Source organism: Somniosus microcephalus, chromosome 11 (assembly GCF_052327205.1).
Source record: "Somniosus microcephalus isolate GS21.2 chromosome 11, FLI_Smic_1.0, whole genome shotgun sequence".
Classification (NCBI taxonomy): domain Eukaryota; kingdom Metazoa; phylum Chordata; class Chondrichthyes; order Squaliformes; family Somniosidae; genus Somniosus; species Somniosus microcephalus.
Window position 1 is genome coordinate 212,823,963 of NC_140997.1, and position 17,788 is coordinate 212,841,750.

At 45.8% G+C, this 17,788-nt stretch overlaps 1 protein-coding gene across 1 annotated transcript in view; it reads left to right on the forward strand.

The window, feature by feature from the left end:
* Positions 1–17,788, forward strand: part of klhdc8b (kelch domain containing 8B) — a 161,261-nt gene that overhangs the window by 14,497 nt on the left and 128,976 nt on the right. The window contains exon 2 of the mRNA XM_086001866.1: positions 4,994–5,747. Within this exon, the coding sequence (XP_085857992.1) occupies positions 5,372–5,747 (376 nt within the window). The 5' untranslated portion in view covers positions 4,994–5,371. The remainder of the gene's footprint in view (positions 1–4,993; positions 5,748–17,788) is intronic.

Sequence of the window (17,788 nt, forward strand, 5' to 3'; positions counted from 1 at the left end):
TGACACCATGTATTGACTTGTATGTGGGTTCAATGACGACACATTCATGAAAGAGATGTCTTTTTATCTAAGTATGTTCAACTCAGTTAACAGCATTTACAGGAGACACCATCTTAGTGATCCATCTAAAGCGAAACTGAAACTAAACTAAAACTGCCTCTCTCACATGCCCTCTGCTGGTCAGGCATAAATAATCAATACATGCAATTATGCTGGTAAGGCATCATAATCAAACAGGCAAATACCATCACTATTTGCTGATATCATTACAAAACTAATAATAACTTTACAGAAATAGTTTAGTTGCCATGTAAACACATGATTATAATACAACCACACCAAGGATAGTGCATACGGACAGACAGGGTTGTTTTTCTAAGAATGATCATTTGGTAGCACAATAATTGGGGTTACTGCCTCGTCCTGTATTACATTATTCAGTGTTAATGCAGGTTAAAACAATTGGAACTGATAATAACATTTCTGCCATCTGGAAAATCCAGACCTAAACCTTTATAAGTAAATAACAAAAAGAGATCATTAAATGTAAAAGTAATTTACTTAGTTTGGATCCATGAATAATTAGTGGCATAATTAAATAGTTGTGAATTGCAATTGGCGTAGCCTTGATTTGAAAATGGTAAGTGGCTTAAGTGAGAAGTTTGTTCTCAATGACGAAAAGTCATTTGTTCCAGGATTTAGTGTAAATTAGAAAAGGAAGTATTTGCATTCAGTAATTGTAGTTAAGGGAAAACGCTTGACGTAAATTATTCGAGACAGGCACGTTTGCTTTTAAAAATTAAAAAATGTAATGTTCATAAAGTGCAGCCTCTGAGAGTTGAGATAATTAAAATTCAAGTCTTAGCTGAAACAATATCCTTTCAGAATGAAGAACAATTTGTATCGTACCCTGCGTCAGTGGGTCTTTTGTGCATGTTATAAAATTTGGAACGCTGGTTGTGAAAAAAAATCATGGCCCGGAATTTGCAGTAGGTGATAGTGTTCGCTGTTAAACTGACTGCGATGTCCGGATGTAGCACGTGCGGAAACCCTGAAGTTGCGGTCAGTCATTCACTGCTCCAACACTGGCTGCGCTGTGGAACCGTGCCCCCCCCCCCCCCGGCTATTGGCCAGCAATCAGTGTAATCGGGGAAATCAGTGAAACTGATGAAAATTTAGGCTTTTCCGCGGTAATATCACTGATAAATACCCCATTAAAAATTAGACCCTTTTGGATTAGGTGTAACTGGGGTTTTAACAGCATATTGACTGCTAAACAAATGTTATGGCCCTGAAAAACTAATTTTAATTCTGTGGAGTGTCAAATTTTATCCATTTGAATAAAAATTTAAATTTTTAAGAAACTTTAAAAAAAATGTTATTTTTTTGAAGTTTGTTCATCTTTATTTCAGGTTTAACTTTTCCCCATGTGAGAGCCCCAATCTTTGTTTTGCCTACTATAACATTAAAAAAAATTTAGAATCAAAGGAGCTTATTCACTTCCTGGTTCCCAGTCTGAGAATTCTGCCTTGTGATTGGCTGCTTAGACAGCTTGTTGACGTCACAGCAGCTCACGTTAGGGATTCCCCATTAACTTACACTGATCACAACTGAACGCCAAAAAGCCGAACTTCTCACCACAGAGATCGCGAGATCTATGTGGAGGGCTTACTTCGGGGCCAGCGGTGAACACCTTTGCTTTGCCATTAACCGCAAATTATGGGCCAATATTAAATGGATACCTGTAGCCATGCTCTTTCCTGATCCAACAGGTACCAATTATTACTGTTAAAGGATAAACTGTAGTAGCTCTCACATGCCATTAATGCAATGATTCTGAAAACTGTCAGACTGACATAGTGGATCAATCTATCTCATACATATACGCTAAAGCTGCCTAAACAATTATTGATATTTCAAGGACCTGAGCATTGAGTGAAGCTGGTAGTGTTTGTGCTGCTGCTCGAGTGACAGGTTAGGAGCTCTTACATGTTGCATAGTGAATTATTGAAATTAAACTTCGACAATGTGGAAAACTGCCCAGGTATGTCCTGTCCACAAAAAGCAGGACAAATCCAACCCGGCCAATTACCGCCCCATCAGTCTACTCTCAATCATCAGCAAAATGATGGAAGGTGTCATCGACAGTGCTATCAAGCGGCACTTACTCACCAATAACCTGCTCACTGATGCCCAGTTTGGGTTTCGCCAAGACCACTCGGCTCCTGACCTCATTACAGCCTTGGTCCAAACATGGACAAAGGAGCTGAATTCCAGAGGTGAGGTGAGAGTGACTGCCCTTGACATCAAGGCAGCATTTGACCGAGTCTGGCATCAAGGAGCCCTAGTAAAACTGAAGTTAATGGGAATCAAGGGGAAAACGCTCCACTGGCTGGAGTCATACCTAGCACAAAGGAAGATGGTTGCGGTGGTTGAATGTCAATCATCACAGCCCCAGGACATCACTGCAGGAGTTCCTCAGGGCAGTGTCCTAGGCCCAACCATCTTCAGCTGCTTCATCAATGACCGTCCCTCCAACATAAGGTCAGAAATGGGGATGTTCACTGATGACTGCACAGTGTTCAGTGCCATTCGCAACTCCACAGATAATGAAGCAGTCCATGCCCGCATGCAACAACACCTGGACGACGATCAGGCTTGGGCAGATAAGTGGCAGGTAACATTCGCGCCACAGAAATGCCAGGCAATGACTATCTCCAACAAGCGAGAGTCTAACCACCTCCCCATGACATTCAATGGCGTTACCATCGCCGAATCCCCCACTATCAAAATCCATGGGGTCACCATTAACCAGAAACTTAACTGGACCAGCCACATAAATACTGTGGCAACAAGAGCAGGTCAGAGGCTAGGTATTCTGCGGCGAGTGATTCACCTCCTGACACCTCAAAGCCTTTCCACCATCTACAAGGCACAAGTAAGGAGTGTGATGGAATACTCTCCACTTGCCTGGATGAGTGCAGCTCCAACAACACTCGAGAAGCTCGACACCATCCAGGACAAAGCAGCCCGCTTGATTGGCACCCCATCCATCACCTTAAACATTCACTTAATCCACCACCGGCATACCGTGGCTGCAGTGTGTACCATCTACAAGATGCACTGCAGCAACTCGCCAAGGCTTCTTCAGCAGAACCTCCCAAACCCGCAACCTCTTCCACCTAGAAGGACAAGGGCAGCAGGCGCATGGGAACACCACCACCTCCAAGTTCCCCTCCAAGTCACACACCATCCTGCCTTATAAGTATATCGCCGTTCTTTCATCGTTGCTGGGTCAAAATCCTGGAACTCCCTACCTAACAGCACTGTGGGAGTACCATCACCAGACGGACTGCAGCGGTTCAAGAAGGCGGCTCACCACTACCTTCTCAAGGGCAACTAGGGATGGGCAATAAATGCTGGCATTGCCAGCGACGCCCTGATCCCTTAAACAAATAAAAAGAAAAACTGCTATAGCATGGTGATTGTGTTGCAGAGTGATGGGACACCAATTCATGATCACTGTTCCCCACAGTGAATTTCCAATCTCAATCATTGAACAAGGGCACAGAGTGATGGCAAATCAAGGGAATCATCTGGGACCATTCTCACATATCTTTTGCTGGTCAGGTCCAGATTGACTGAGGCTTGGGAGCTGTTGCTTTTCCATCCTCTTGGATGTGGGTAAACTAATAGATGGAGCAAATAAATAAATGCATTATAAAAAATCCTCTACCTTTTACTGCCAGTCACTACACGCAGCCCCCATTCATACCAGGTAAAAATATTTGGCACAACTTTAAAAATAATAATACTGCGGATGCTGGAAATGTAAAATAGAAACAGAAAATGCTGGAAACACTCAGCAGGTCAGGCAGCATCCGTGAAGAGAGAAACAGAGTTAACAGCCTCAATTTTAACCCTCCCACCGACGAAGAGAGCGGGTTAAAATTTTAGGATCTAGCAACCCGGACCCAACTCGACCCCATTCCTGCCCCATAAAATTTTGAAGTGCAGGAATCAGGCAGTGGCTGATGCTCTCGCAAAAGGCAAGCAGGGGCCTAATTAACATACCAAAGTCACGGCCTGATGACATCATTGGCGCCACAAATTAAATTTAATAGTAGGTGACGGGGAGGCTCGACCTGTGGCATTCCTGGCAGCCGATCCAAGGCGGGAGCTGCCGGCTCCCAAAGGTAAATGTCTCTTTTAGCACTCCTTCTGGGTCAGGAGGGGAAGGGTTTGTCCCCCTCCCCGAGACCTCTCAAGGGAGCCTTTGGCTTCCAACAGCCCCGAACACCAGTCACCACCAACGCCGCCACCCCCCCCTCCCCTCCGCAGCCCTCCCGATCGCCGACCTTCCTCCCAGCCCTCCCGATCGCCGTCTGGAGCTCCCTTCCCAGTGCCGGGGATCATCCCCAAAGGTCCTCCGCCAGCCAGGCTGTCCATTTGGCTGGCTGCCGGGCAGGAGGTGGCCCTACAATATGTTAACGAGGTTCAGATCGGTGGGGCCTCTACGTTCCCGGACTTGCCGGGTTCTTCGGTCAGTTTCGGCCTTCCACTCGCCCTCCTCACCTCAGCATTAATATCGGCACCTGACCTTTCATCAGAAACGTTTACGCATACTCAAAGGAAAAATATGGGTAAAATATCTCTCGGTAAATTATATATGTGCTAATATGATCTTAAAGGGGCAGACTGTACAAAATGTGAATTGGTACAAAAGATTTAAATGTTCACCCAATTTGGATTGGTGGAGACTTGGGTTTAGGCAATATTAAATAAAATTAGAGTTTAGGCAGTGACCTTCTGTACTATGTCCTGAAGATTACAGAATATACCAGAATTAAAGATGTGTATTGATGTGTAAACTAAAAATGGATATTATATGTTATAGATTAGCAAAATAAATGGGGTTTTTTCCCTTAGAAAAGAAACGTTTATTAACATAGGGAAACAAATACTGACATCTGCTTTTATTCCTTTTATGAAGGTTTAAGCCTTACCTGCCAGAGAAGAATGTGAGATGGGACCCAGTTCGGAGATGCAGATTTCTCCATTGTGCTCTCCCTTCCTCCTCAAGTCATTCGCTTGCACATTCTGTCCTTGGACTCTCACATAAAACAACCTCTGAAAAAAGAGTAGACTTTGCGAAACTGTGACTATAGCAGTCACAACAGAATGTATTCTAAGTATTTTGAATTTTTCTCTGTGGAATTCCAGTGATCGCAATCATCTTTCCAATTAGTTATTGCTTGACATGTTTCACCAATGAACTCTGCTGTGTTCTGCTGCTCTGGAATATGTGACTAAAGGAATCTCATGTTTTGTGGCGGCTAAGTGAGAAGGGATTATCGCTGGCACTTCAGGTATGGCAGTGAGTACTGTAAAGTCCATGTACTGGGAAGATTTCCCTCCAATGCCTACCAAGCGTGTGTACTGCACTCCGGTGTACCAGGATAGGCAGTTGTTTGTTCTTGGGGGCTGTAGCGACACAGGATTGCCCCTGGACAATGTCGAAGTGCTGGATGTTGTCAGTCAGAAGTGGACAGCGCTACCCTCGATGCCCACTCCTCGAGCTGGGGCAGCAGCAGTCATTCTGAACAAACAAGTGCTCCTTATTGGAGGCATGAATGAGGAGCAGAGCCCTTTAGGATCAGTAGACATCTTTAATATGGATGAAGGCAAGTGGGAGAAAAAGGCACCACTAGGACAACCTTCAATGGGAATAACAGCTGTCAAGAAAGGTACGTCACTTGATATTTGTTAATCATACTTGAACTTTCTGTTAAAGTGTCTTTGTGGACATGAAGCAACAGATTACAGTTAATTTAATGATAAAACAATCATACAGTATATACTCTGCATAGTAATGGGTGAAGGAATATCTTACATAGTATGCAATAATAGAAATTAGAAATTGGTCATAAATTGTTTTAGTCTGTTATAAATCTGCGATGTCTACATATAGTTTAGTTTTTATATATGGCAACCAACGCTAAATAGATGAACAAAATTTAAAACTTCTGTTATAAGGATCTTGGCTTCTGACTTTTCATGTTACATATTAAGCTGTATTAGGGGTCACTCACTAAAGTGCACAGCTCATTATAAGAAGCAAAATACTAGCTCCGAGAACTCATGATTATTGAAAATGGAGTGAAAATGAATTGTTGTGAAAATGTTTCGTCGCTTTATGATGTAGCTGCATATCAGAAAGCCATGCTTTGGTTTCCCAGCTCTTATTCTGTGTGCTTTTAATTCCAAAGTCAAGAGCCTCCCTAACAACATGACTTTATGCTGCTGCTTAGCAACAAGCAAGATTGAGAAAGGGAACACCATGAGCCCTGAGGAAAATAGTGTCTGACAGAATGGATGTAAAAATATTTCCTTTAGAAATATATTATTGAAGGAGAGTTAAAACATAGGGGGAAAAATTCAGTATCGCCCCATTTGGGGCGCAATTATCGGCCGGGCGCAAAGATTAGCGCCTGGCGCTAATTATCGCCTCCGACAGCAAACTTGGTTTTTATCACCCCTGGAGGTGATTGGAGCTCTAAATCAGGCGCTACTCACCTCTCTTAAGGTGCTAAGGCCGAGGAGCGAGGCGCTACCTCACAGCGCTGGCGAAGCTCATGTGATTTCAGTCAGCAATGTAACACAGACACACTGGCACCATCCAGTTCTTAAAGGGGAGGTCTGACGAATGGTCATCGACCTGAAACGTTAAATCTGTTTCTCTCTTCACAGATGCTGCTTGACCTGCTGAGTTTCTCCTGCATTTTTCTGTTTTTATCTTAAAGGGGAGGGTTGATCTTGCTCTCCATCCACATCCTGCTCATTGCAGCCTTGAATCTCGGCCTGAATCTCGGCCTGGAGAGACCTGTACATCAAATCTGCTGGAAAGAACAATGGAGAGAACCAGGGGAAGAGCTCAGAGTGCAGACCCCATAGTCTCTTCTAAATCAATACAAGGAAGGGCAAATCAAAACCAACCTGCAAAGTGCTGCTCAGTACCCAAAACTCCCTCACACAGCGTTGAATCTCTCCAGAAGTCTCTCTCTCTCTCTCTCAGAATGTGTGGTGCAAAAATGTCACCGACAAAAAAAGTCCGGAAGCGGTCGCCTTTAAATAGCGCTCCCCTAGTCCCTTTCTGACAGCAGAACGCTCCCCTGACCCTGTTGTTGCTAGCGGCAGGCGGTAAAGCAGGAGGCGGCACTCAATTTCTGGTCCGGGGCGCTACCGGGGCGTTGCGCACTCGACTGACATCACGATCTGCCGGCGCAGGAGATCGTGGTGGTAGTGTTTAGTGCCGCCGCAAAATGTCCAGTCAATTTCGCGAGAGGCGCAGATATCACCGCGCTCGGGCGCTAGTTGCTTTGCGCCCCACTTAGCGCCCTCTTAAGGCGCTAACGGGTGGCGCTACCAACTGAATTTTCCCCCCATAGAAACTTAGGGGGAAAAATTGAGTCGCGCCCCCGCAGCCAAAATTCATCGGTAGCGCCCCAAGAGGGAAGCGGGGCGCTACTGGAAGCTCCCCGCCTCCCTCTTGGGGCACTATGAGGAAATATCGTGGCGCTACGTGCCGCGGTACTGCAGGCCTTCCTCCCCTTCTTAAAGAGAAGAGAAGTGCCGGGCTCACGGAGCGCAGCCAGCACTCTGCGGGATGGGGGCTGCTGAGAAGGCCGGGGACGGCAATGGGGGCAGGTGCTGGCAGGCAGCCAGCAACAAAAATGGCCGCCCGGCACCTCACCTTTAATTAGTGCCGCCCCGGCCGCAGGTAGGCCCCCCTGACCCCGTCAGACATAGCGTCCGGCGGTAAGTCGGGGCGCTACCGAAGATTCCGGCGGGAGCATGAGCGGGGTGCTGCGCACGGCGATGAGGTCATTGCCGGTGGCGCAGTGCCGCGAGGCACTAATGGTTACCGCCGCCGCGAACATCCCGCTGAATTTCGTGGGAGGCGTTGGCGGCGGCGCGCCCAGGCGCTAGTTGCTTTGCGCTCCGTTAGCACCCCCTAACGAGAGGTGCAAAGCAACCAAATTTTTCCCTCATAGAATCATAATGGCACAGAAGGAGGCCATTCGGCCCATCGAGTCCATGCCGGCTCTCTGTAGAGCAATCCAGCCAGCCCCATTCCCCTGTTCTATCCCCATAGCCATGCAAGTTTATTTCGCACAAGTGCCTATCCAGTCTCCCCTTGAAAACATTGAGTGTGTCCACTTCCGTCGACAGCGAGTTCCAGGTCTTCATCACTCGCTGCGTAAAAAAGTTTTTCCTCACATTACCCCCTGTATCTCTTGCCTAAAACCTTAAATCTGTGTCCCCTACTCCTTGTACCATCAACTAGTGGGAACAGCCTTTCCCCATCTAGCCTATCCAAACCCGTCATAATCTTGTACACCTCTATCAAATTACCCCTCAATCTCCTTTGCTCTGATGAAAACAAATCCAGCTTCTCCAGCCTGTCCTTGTAGCTAAGATCCCCCATCCCTGGAACCATTCTGGTAAATCTCCTCTGCACCCTCTCAAGGGCCTTCGCATCCTTCCTAAAGTGTGGTCACCAGAACTGGGCGCAATACTCCAGTTGTGGCCTAACCAGCGCTTTATAAAGGTTCAGCATAACTTCTCTGTTTTTGTACTCAATACCTCTATTTATGAAGCCCAAGATCCCATATGCTTTGCTAACCACTCTCTCAATATGTTCTGCCACCTTCAGGGACCTATGCACATTAACTCCCAGGTCCCTCTGTGGGGGGTGAAATTCGATTTGGGCAGGGACACAAAACAGGCAGTGACATGAATCAGTCATTCATGAAAGAAAGACTTATGAAATAATACTGAGCGGCCTACGGGTGGCACTGTCCAGGGAGAGTATAAATACTCGGGCACGGGCCCAGCTTGTGCAGGACATTCTTAACAGGAACTAGTGAAGGACACAACTAGACCTCCATGTTGTAAAACAGTTGATTAAAGCTTTGTTTAACGCTTAGACCAAGTGCCTAGTAGTTTCCTTACGTCAGGCGGTATCGCATCTGTTGCCAGTTTTACAAAGTCAATGGAACTGAATATTGGATGGGATGTATAACGGGTGCCAGAGGCAATGCCGCCCGCTTTGTGTCCCGACCCAAGTCGAATTTCACCCCTGTAATCTTGTTACTGTGCACTTGTTACAGTGGAGAAAGAAAATGGCTTCACTGCATTTGTTGTTTTATTTCCCTTTTTCTTATTGTGTTATTTGTTTATTGGGGATGTGGCCAGGTTGGATGGGAAGCCCAGCCTAGGCCATTTTGCATTCATTTGAAAATACCTGTATTTCACCCACTTTGGATTATTTTGAGTTCTAGTTGGGCAGTCCCGCTTATTATTGGGCATTGGTTTCTCACCTTCATAGCAAGTGAAGGGCAAGCAGCTGCTGCCTGTTACTGGAATCATACCAAGGTCGGTGCCTTCGCTTTTTGTTTGTGAATTATTGTCCAATGATGGCCTATTGGTGGTGGTGGGGAGGGGGTTCACCTAATTTATAGCTCTGGAATTCCCTGCCTAAACCTCTCCGCCTCGCTACCTCTCTTTCCTCCTTTAAGACGCTCCTTAAAACCTACCTCTTTGACCAAGCTTTTGGTGACCTGCCCTAATTTATCCTTATGTGGATCGGTGTCAAATTTTTTGTCTTAAAATACCCCTGAGCAGCACCTTGGGACGTGTTACTACGTTAAAGGCGCTATATAAATACACAAGTTGTTGTTGTTGTTTATGACAGTCTAATGGCGAGCATTTACCCAGTTGCTGGCAGTTATCTAAATCCTTACGATTTGATGGGAAAGTTCCTGGAGATATTGGAAAGTTGATTGATTTGGGAGACACAAGTTTAATTTCATGCCATGTAGAGGTAAAAATATATCCATGATACTATAGTATTGGGGTGGGGGGTGGGCGGTAGGTGGGCAGGATGCATCCATGGCTAAATGAGAAGGCTCCAGCTTCCAGCAGGACTGAAGGCCGCAAATTTGCCGGCACTCAGAGGGTGGGTTTGGAGGCGGGTCCGCAGTCAAAATAGCAAAGATTGACAGTGGGTAGGAAACCTGCTGTCAACCCACCTCCTCGCGAGTCTCCCAGGTGTCAGGTCTGTCTGCAGAGAACTGATCCGACACCAAGCAGCGGGGGATACAATTGAGCTCATTAAATGGCTTGTTGAGAGCCAATTTAATACTATTTTGAGGCTTCTTTCCCATTTTACATTCTCTCCCATGGGTTACCCGCTGCTCGGGGAACGCGCCAGCTCACCTTGGTGTGAGTTGAATCTGCTGTGGTGTATCTGATAAGCTGACAGCTGCAGAAGTGGTGTAAAGGATGCCATGTTGCAGATGGTCAGTTTCAGAGCGCAGAAACTGTTGGTTACTGCATTTGTAATACATATAGAGATTTCTTTAGCTTGCAAGTGTTTAGAGCCAGCTGTATGTCCAGTGCCACCTCATTGGGAGAACCTCTCTCACCATTGACAGATCGCTTCTGTCATCTCACCTGCAGCTACATCAGTGCCCTTGAAAAAATCAGACCTTGGTCCTCTGAATTCTTTCACGATCAGCCCCAACACCAACATCACCAGGCACACCATCATCACCAACAACATCACCAACCTTCTCCGCCATCACCCGATGCTGCACTGGACACAGGGCATCATCCCCTGATAATGTTGCTGCCCGGGAGGTCAGCGATGGCATCACCATGGCCAGATTTACTTCACTTGACGCTGTAAACCCTGGCTGCCACATGATGTGCCAGGTTGACACAATCCCACACCAGCACCGTGAAGCATCCCTTTAATGTCCAAGCCATTCCATGCACACACATCACTATAGTGGGGAGGGGGGCGGGGGGGAAGTTATGTCTGAACAATCACTGGAACTCAGTCAGACACTTCTCAAGGTGCGCTCAGATCTGCCCAATAAGGGGCAGTGTTGGGAAAATAGATTTCACTGTATGACAACACATTACCAGAAACTTCACATGGACATTGGCTAAACCTCTCCAGTGCCTGTACCTGTAGCTATGCTGTAATACTTCCAGGAGGATTGTGGGCTCTTCCCTGATCCAGCAGGTACCAATTGTTAGATTAATTATTAAAGGGTAAACTGTAGTAGCTCTCACATGCCATTAATACCATGGCCGTGAATTTAATAGAGCTGAGGGGGCGGGTTTGATGGCGGGTCCGCTGTCAAAATAGCAAAGATTGACAGCGGGTGGGAAACCTGCTGTCAACCCGCCTCCACGCGAGTCTCCCAGGTGTCGGGTCTGTCAGCGCAGAACTGACCTGACACCAAGTGGCGGGGGATACAATGCAGCTAGTTAAATGGCTTGTCAAGAGCCAATTTAATACTATTTTGAGGCTTACTTCTAATTTTACCTACTCCCCCACGGGTTACCCACTGTTTGGGGAACACGCTAGCTCAACCTGGCGTGATTTGAGTCTGCTCTGATCTTTGTGAAAAGCTGACAGCTGCAGAAGTGGTGTCAAGGATGCCATGTTGCAGATGGTGAGTTTCAGAGCACAGAAAATGTTGGTTACTGCATTTTTAATACATCCACAAATTTCTTCAGCTTACAAGTTTTTAGATCCAACAATATGTTCAGTGTCACCTCATTGGGAGAACCTCTCTCACCAGTGACAGATCACTTCTGTCATCTCACCTGCAGCTGCCATCTATTGCAGCAACATCAGAGCCAATGAAACAATCAGACCATGGTCCTCCGAATCCTTCCACGATCAGCCCCAACACCAACATCACCAGGCACACCAACATCACCATCAATCTCCGCCATCACCTGATGCTGCACTGGACACAGGGCATCATCCCCTGACAACATTGCTGCCCGGGAGGCCAGCGATGGCATCACCATGGCCAGATTTACTTCACTTGACGCTGTTAACCCTGGCTGTCTCATGATGCGCCAGGTTGACACCATCCCACACCAGCACCGTGAAGCATCCCTTTAATGTCCAAGCCATTCCATGCACATTCATCACTGAGTGGGGCGGGGGGGAAGTTATGACTGAACAATCACTGGAACTCAGTAAGACACTTCTCAAGGTGTGCTCAGATCTGTCCAATAAGGGGCACTTTTGGAAAAAGAGATTGCACTGTATGACAACACATTACCAGAAACTTCACATGGACATTGGCTAAACCTCTCAAGTGCCTACCCTTGTGTGTTGTTAGTTGGTATGCTTGCAGTAGGTTGAGGGTGAGTGTGAGGGGTGGCTGGTGAGATGGGGAAGTGATAATGTAGATAGAGAGGAATGGGTGGAGGCGCAAGGTAAGTTGCTGTGAGTGAAGATGTGCAGGAGGAGGGTATGGAAGGCAGAGTGATGGGGATGTGTTGAGTGGCACAGCAGGGTGAATTTGAGTGTGAATTTGCAGTAATGTTTCATGATCCACTGAGATCATTGAAAGGTTAGCGCCATTGCAGCCAGGGACCCCTGATGACATCCCTGCTTTTGCCCTCCTGTGCAATGTGCAACCAGGCTGCGTTGGTGTCCTGAGGAGGCCTCTTCCGCCCTTGAAAGGGAAGAGAACCTCCCTGCGTGCTGTGACTCCCTCCATAAACATATGGAGGGAGTCATTTGAGAGCTTGGGTGCAAACGTCCACCTTTGTGCAGCGCTTGTCAGTGTTTGCAGCACCTCAATGCTGTCAAACACTGACAGAACAAACTCAATTTGGCCGTGGCCCCTTTAAGGAAACCGGCTGATGACGTGTCATCAAATGACGTCATCAGACCAGCTTCCTGCTAATTGGCCGGGAAGCCCGCAGGGCGGGCTTAACACGGCCAGTCAAGGGAAAATCCCTTTGACAGAGCGGCTGCAGCCAGGATAGTGACTGGATCCCGGAAACCAGCTCTCCTACCACCATCCCGACACCGATGATAAAATCACGGCCAAAGTTCAAACTGAAGCTGCATAAAGCTAGTTATTATTAGGATAAGGGGGACGTTATGTCCAGACTGCTGACATTATATAAGATATAGCACAAATTGGTTCCAATGCTAATCTCTCCTCGCCTCTACATTGTACAGACAATGCTTTCCACGCTTTACTTTGGAAGACTGCTCCAGTGAGGTATCTTCAGTCCCAGCAGTCTTAAACCAAAGCTCTCTTCGACAAATCATGGCTTAGATGTTCATACTGCTCTGATGCAATATATTGGTAGATCATTTGTCCATAATTCCCTGTACAATAATTTCCTATTCTTGGCCATTGTATCAGGAGGAGGTAGCAAACAGAGGCCACTTGGAAGGGCAGTCACTGAGTGGAGAGGGAGGAAACATTCAATAAAATTTATAACTGGGTGACAACGTGGTGTGTGCTGTGATTCGTTTGCACTGCAGATAGCAGTGAGACCATCCAAACCAACTAGACTCGTGTCTCCAAAATAAAAACACAGTGGAATTACTTGTAGCCTGTTCACGTGTGCAGTAATTTTCCATTGTTGTTAAGTTGTTTACTGCCATTCAATTTTTGAAGTAAAATCTCACCATTTGATCAGAGTATTATCTCGAAATGAGATTTGTGGGATTCAAATCAGTTACTTGGACTAACTTGATGCAAATCTCCTTCCAATGTTAGCCAAATCATAACTGAAAGAGTAGGTATTTAGCAAATAACTTATCTTGGTGCATGAACTAACTTGGGCAATCCTAAGTATAAACGCAAGAAATTGCATTCTGTTTGGGCCTTCCTGAATGAAGCTAGAACTATATATCCTCCTTGATGGCACCAATTACTGGTATTGGTCCCATCACGGAGGAAATCTAGTCCTAACATTCACAGCAATTAGATTTTTGTTCTGGTATTTATTGATCATTATGGCAGTGCTTATATGCTGCTTTATGCATAAATAGTAATTTAGATCACCAGTGTGATAGTGAGACAGCTCAATATCCTAATAATGTGGTAAATGTTGGATAATTCCTTCCTTATCCTTTTAACAGATTTGAAAAGCTAGAGACAGTAATATGTCTGATAATTAAGTTTATTTATTATTGTTACAGAAAATTAATCTTAAAACCCCATACAGAGCAATACACATCAGCCTTACGTCTAACACGTGCTTAGGTCTGTGCAAATAGCTTCTCCAAGCCTGTTCACGACACTTTGGGGGAGAAATCCAGTTGGTTGCGCCACCCGTTAGCGCCTTAAGAGGGCGCTAAGTGGGTCGCAAGCCAACTGGCGCCTGGGCGCAGCACTGCCCACGCCTCCCGCTAAATTCCGCGGGACGTTAGTGGTGGCGCTAACCGTTAGCGCTGTGCCGCTGCCGACGACATCATCGGTGTGCGCAGCGCCCCGCTCACGCCCCGGCCGCAATCTTCGGCAGCGCCCCCTGATTTACTGCCGGACGCCATATCCGATGGGTCCAGGGGGGCCTACCTGCAGCCGGGGAGGCGCAAATTAAAGGCACGGTGCGGGGCGGCCATTTTTGTTGTTGGCCGCCTGCCAGCACCTGCCTGCGCTCCCGTCCCCGGCCTCCTGAACCACCCCCCCCCCCCCGCCCCCGCGGAGTGCCGGCTGTGTTCCAAGAGCCCGGCACTTCTCTTCGGTGCCGGGCTCTTTTGCCTGCACTTCCGATCCTTGGGGGCCCAGCTGCGCCCCAGATCGCGCTGCACAAGGCCCCTCCCCTTTAAGAAGGGGAGGAAGGCCTGCAATACCGCACGCTGCGGCACGTTGCGCCACGATATTCACTCGCAGCGCCCCAAGAGGGATGCGGGGCGCCTCCAGTAGCGCCGCGCTTCCCTTTGGGGCGCAACCACTCAATTTCCGGTGCGGGGGCGCGAATGTTTCTGGGACGCTACTTTTAGCGCCCTGGTGAGGCTGGTGCCCCAAACGGGGCTATACTCAATTTCTCCCCCTTGGTCTTGAAGGTAGCAACAAACCTACTACAGAGTAAAACATGGCATCTCTATTTATACCATTCACTTTTATGGTCTACTTCCTGCTGGATCCAACACTATCTGATGTTTAATGATCCCCCCTGTTCTTTGAACAGATTGCCAGACAGGGATGAAGGGCCTCATGTCTTTTCATACCATACTGATACTTCCCATCATTGCTTTTTCCGAGCCATAGCTTTGTTGTACAAAACCTTTGATGTATGCTCTATACCAACCTATTGCCTTTTATATTGAAGCAAGCTCCTCTCTTACACTAATCCTGTTGCAATGAAAAGCTTGTGTTTTAAAATCCTATGTATTTTAATCCTAACAACCCTTTACGCTCAATAGCTCAAGCCACCCATCTTATTTAATTAATAATCTATATGTGCCTAACTTTACAGTACATTGTCTTCGGTCTTGAAATTCATCCTTCTCCAATGTTGTCAGCGGCATTGAGAGGAAAAGACCGGATTTGCGAGAATGCAGTTTAAACCAATTCTGTTTCTGTCTTTGTTCTGTATTAGAATAATGTAAAAGCATATCTACATTCTTACAGTAAAGATGCTATCAGTGCAATTTACCATTGACGGTCTTGACTTTAATCAGCAGTGGCTTTTAGTCGAAGTTCAAACTGATCTGAATAATGGAAGCTGTTTTCATAAGCATATCTACTACAATAGCAGAATGGGCAGCAGACATAATCTTCCAATGGATCATGGCAGCAGGTGCACAGTAACAGAAGAAATTGATGAACTGATGAAAAGAAAACTACCCTCCACCCTGGCAGTCTCAGATACTCTAGGCTCAACAGATCAGATCAGACTAACTGAGCATGATTTGCAGAGAAAATTGAAATCTTATTTCGCCATTTCCTCTGTGTTGCCAGCGCCCATTAAAAGCAATGTATTTATTCCTCCACATATATTTTCAGATTTAAATCCTGATCAGGCGATTCGCCATGCCCTCCGTGACTCTTTTGCCCTGTTTTACTTGCCCCTTTTGAGAAGGTGTGAGCTAGATTACAGATTTCAGGATTAGCTTGTGAGTGATGTAGCCTTAAGAAATTGCTGGTGACTCCAATAGTGAATACTTTTAACCCTGCCAGGGCAAGATATAATCAGATGCAACAGTCAGCATGCACTATAACATATTATATATTCGGATGTTGAAAATGTGATTTAGATATATTGATTCATCACTTGATAGACTTCATTACGCTGTCCATTTGTGACATTCAGCATGGTTTGTTTTCCTAAGTATACAATACACATCTTAACCATGAAGGGAACCAAATATTGTTGTTGACGTGGCTGTGAAGTAGAATTTAAAGGTGCATCACCTTCATGAAGAAAATGTATTGCAACCTTTTTATTTAGTTACAAGCACACAATGTAAACAGATAATATTCATAAAAGTCATCATTATGTTGTCGTTGTACCAGAATGACCACCTGACTCCTCTCCCTCCAAACCAAAATTTGCCAAGTATTTCTTTCCTTGAAAACAGCACCCCCTTTACATGGTCACCATTACTGATACGAGCATTTTATTCCAGCTCTATTTAATTAATTGAATTTAAATTCCCCAGCTGCCGGGGTGGGATTTGAACTCGCGTCTCCGGATCATGAGTCCAGGCCTCTGGATTACTAGTCCAGTAAAATAGCCACTGTACTACCATTCCCGAAAATAAGTTATTACATAATTCTTTTAGTAACCGCTATGTGATGGACATACTTGGGTACCATTTTATACTAGATAAAAACCCTACTACATTAAACAAAAGCATGTAATAACTGTAAGACACTGTTGGGAATTGATGTAAAGGTTCTGTGACCCATTGATAAAATGGACTAATATGACTGCTGACTCACTCCTTCACTGCTTGCTGTTCTGCTGCATCGCAGGGACACAGTGAGACTTTATGTACGCTGTGATTTAACCACTGATGTACACAGAGTGAACACAAATAAATTAATGCAAGACAATCGGTTGACTATCATAGCATTCTTTATTTCTAATGATGTTTGCTTTTGATTCATACAAGATTTAAAATGTACTTAAACTAATGAGTCTATTAAACATTTCACAGAATCACAGAAACCCCACAGTGCAGATAGAGGCCATTTTGGCCCATCGAGCCTGCACCGACACATATCCCACCCGATCCCCGTAACCCCCACACCAACACATATCCCACCCTATCCCTGTAACCCCATGTATTTAATCCCCCTAACACTAAGGGTCAATTTATCATAGCCAATCAACCTAACCCGCACATCTTTAGACTGTGGGAGGAAACCGGAGCACCCGGAGAAAACCCACGCAAACACGGGGAGAATGTGCAAACTCCACACAGACAGTTGCCCGAGGTCGGATTCGAACCCGGGTCTCTGGCGCTGTGAGGCAACAGTGCTAACCACTATGCCACCGTGCAGAAGTGTTGAGTAACTAAAACAGATAAATCCTCATTCTATATCAAAAACAAGTTCAAACTAAAACTAGCCAAAACAACATGAATTTCTTTGGTTATTTGATACATCTTTAGTTTTAGCTTGTTTTTTGATGCAAGGTGAGGATTTATCTGTTCGAGTTATTGAACAATTCTGATTGAAATGTTTCCTGGCTAGCAGTTTGAACTATAGACATTAGTACATTTTAAATCTTGTATATGAGACATAAAACAAACAATGTTCAAAAATAATACTTTTAGAATGTGGGTAGGGTTCGGGAACATTCTGAAAACCGTAGCTAGTCGCAAAAACAAAATCCTTGAAAATTCAGACTTGTAGGTGAAAAGAATGTTATTCTCTGAGATAATTACTACACTGCTGTTGCACTGCAACCTTAGCACTCTAGATGATCACTA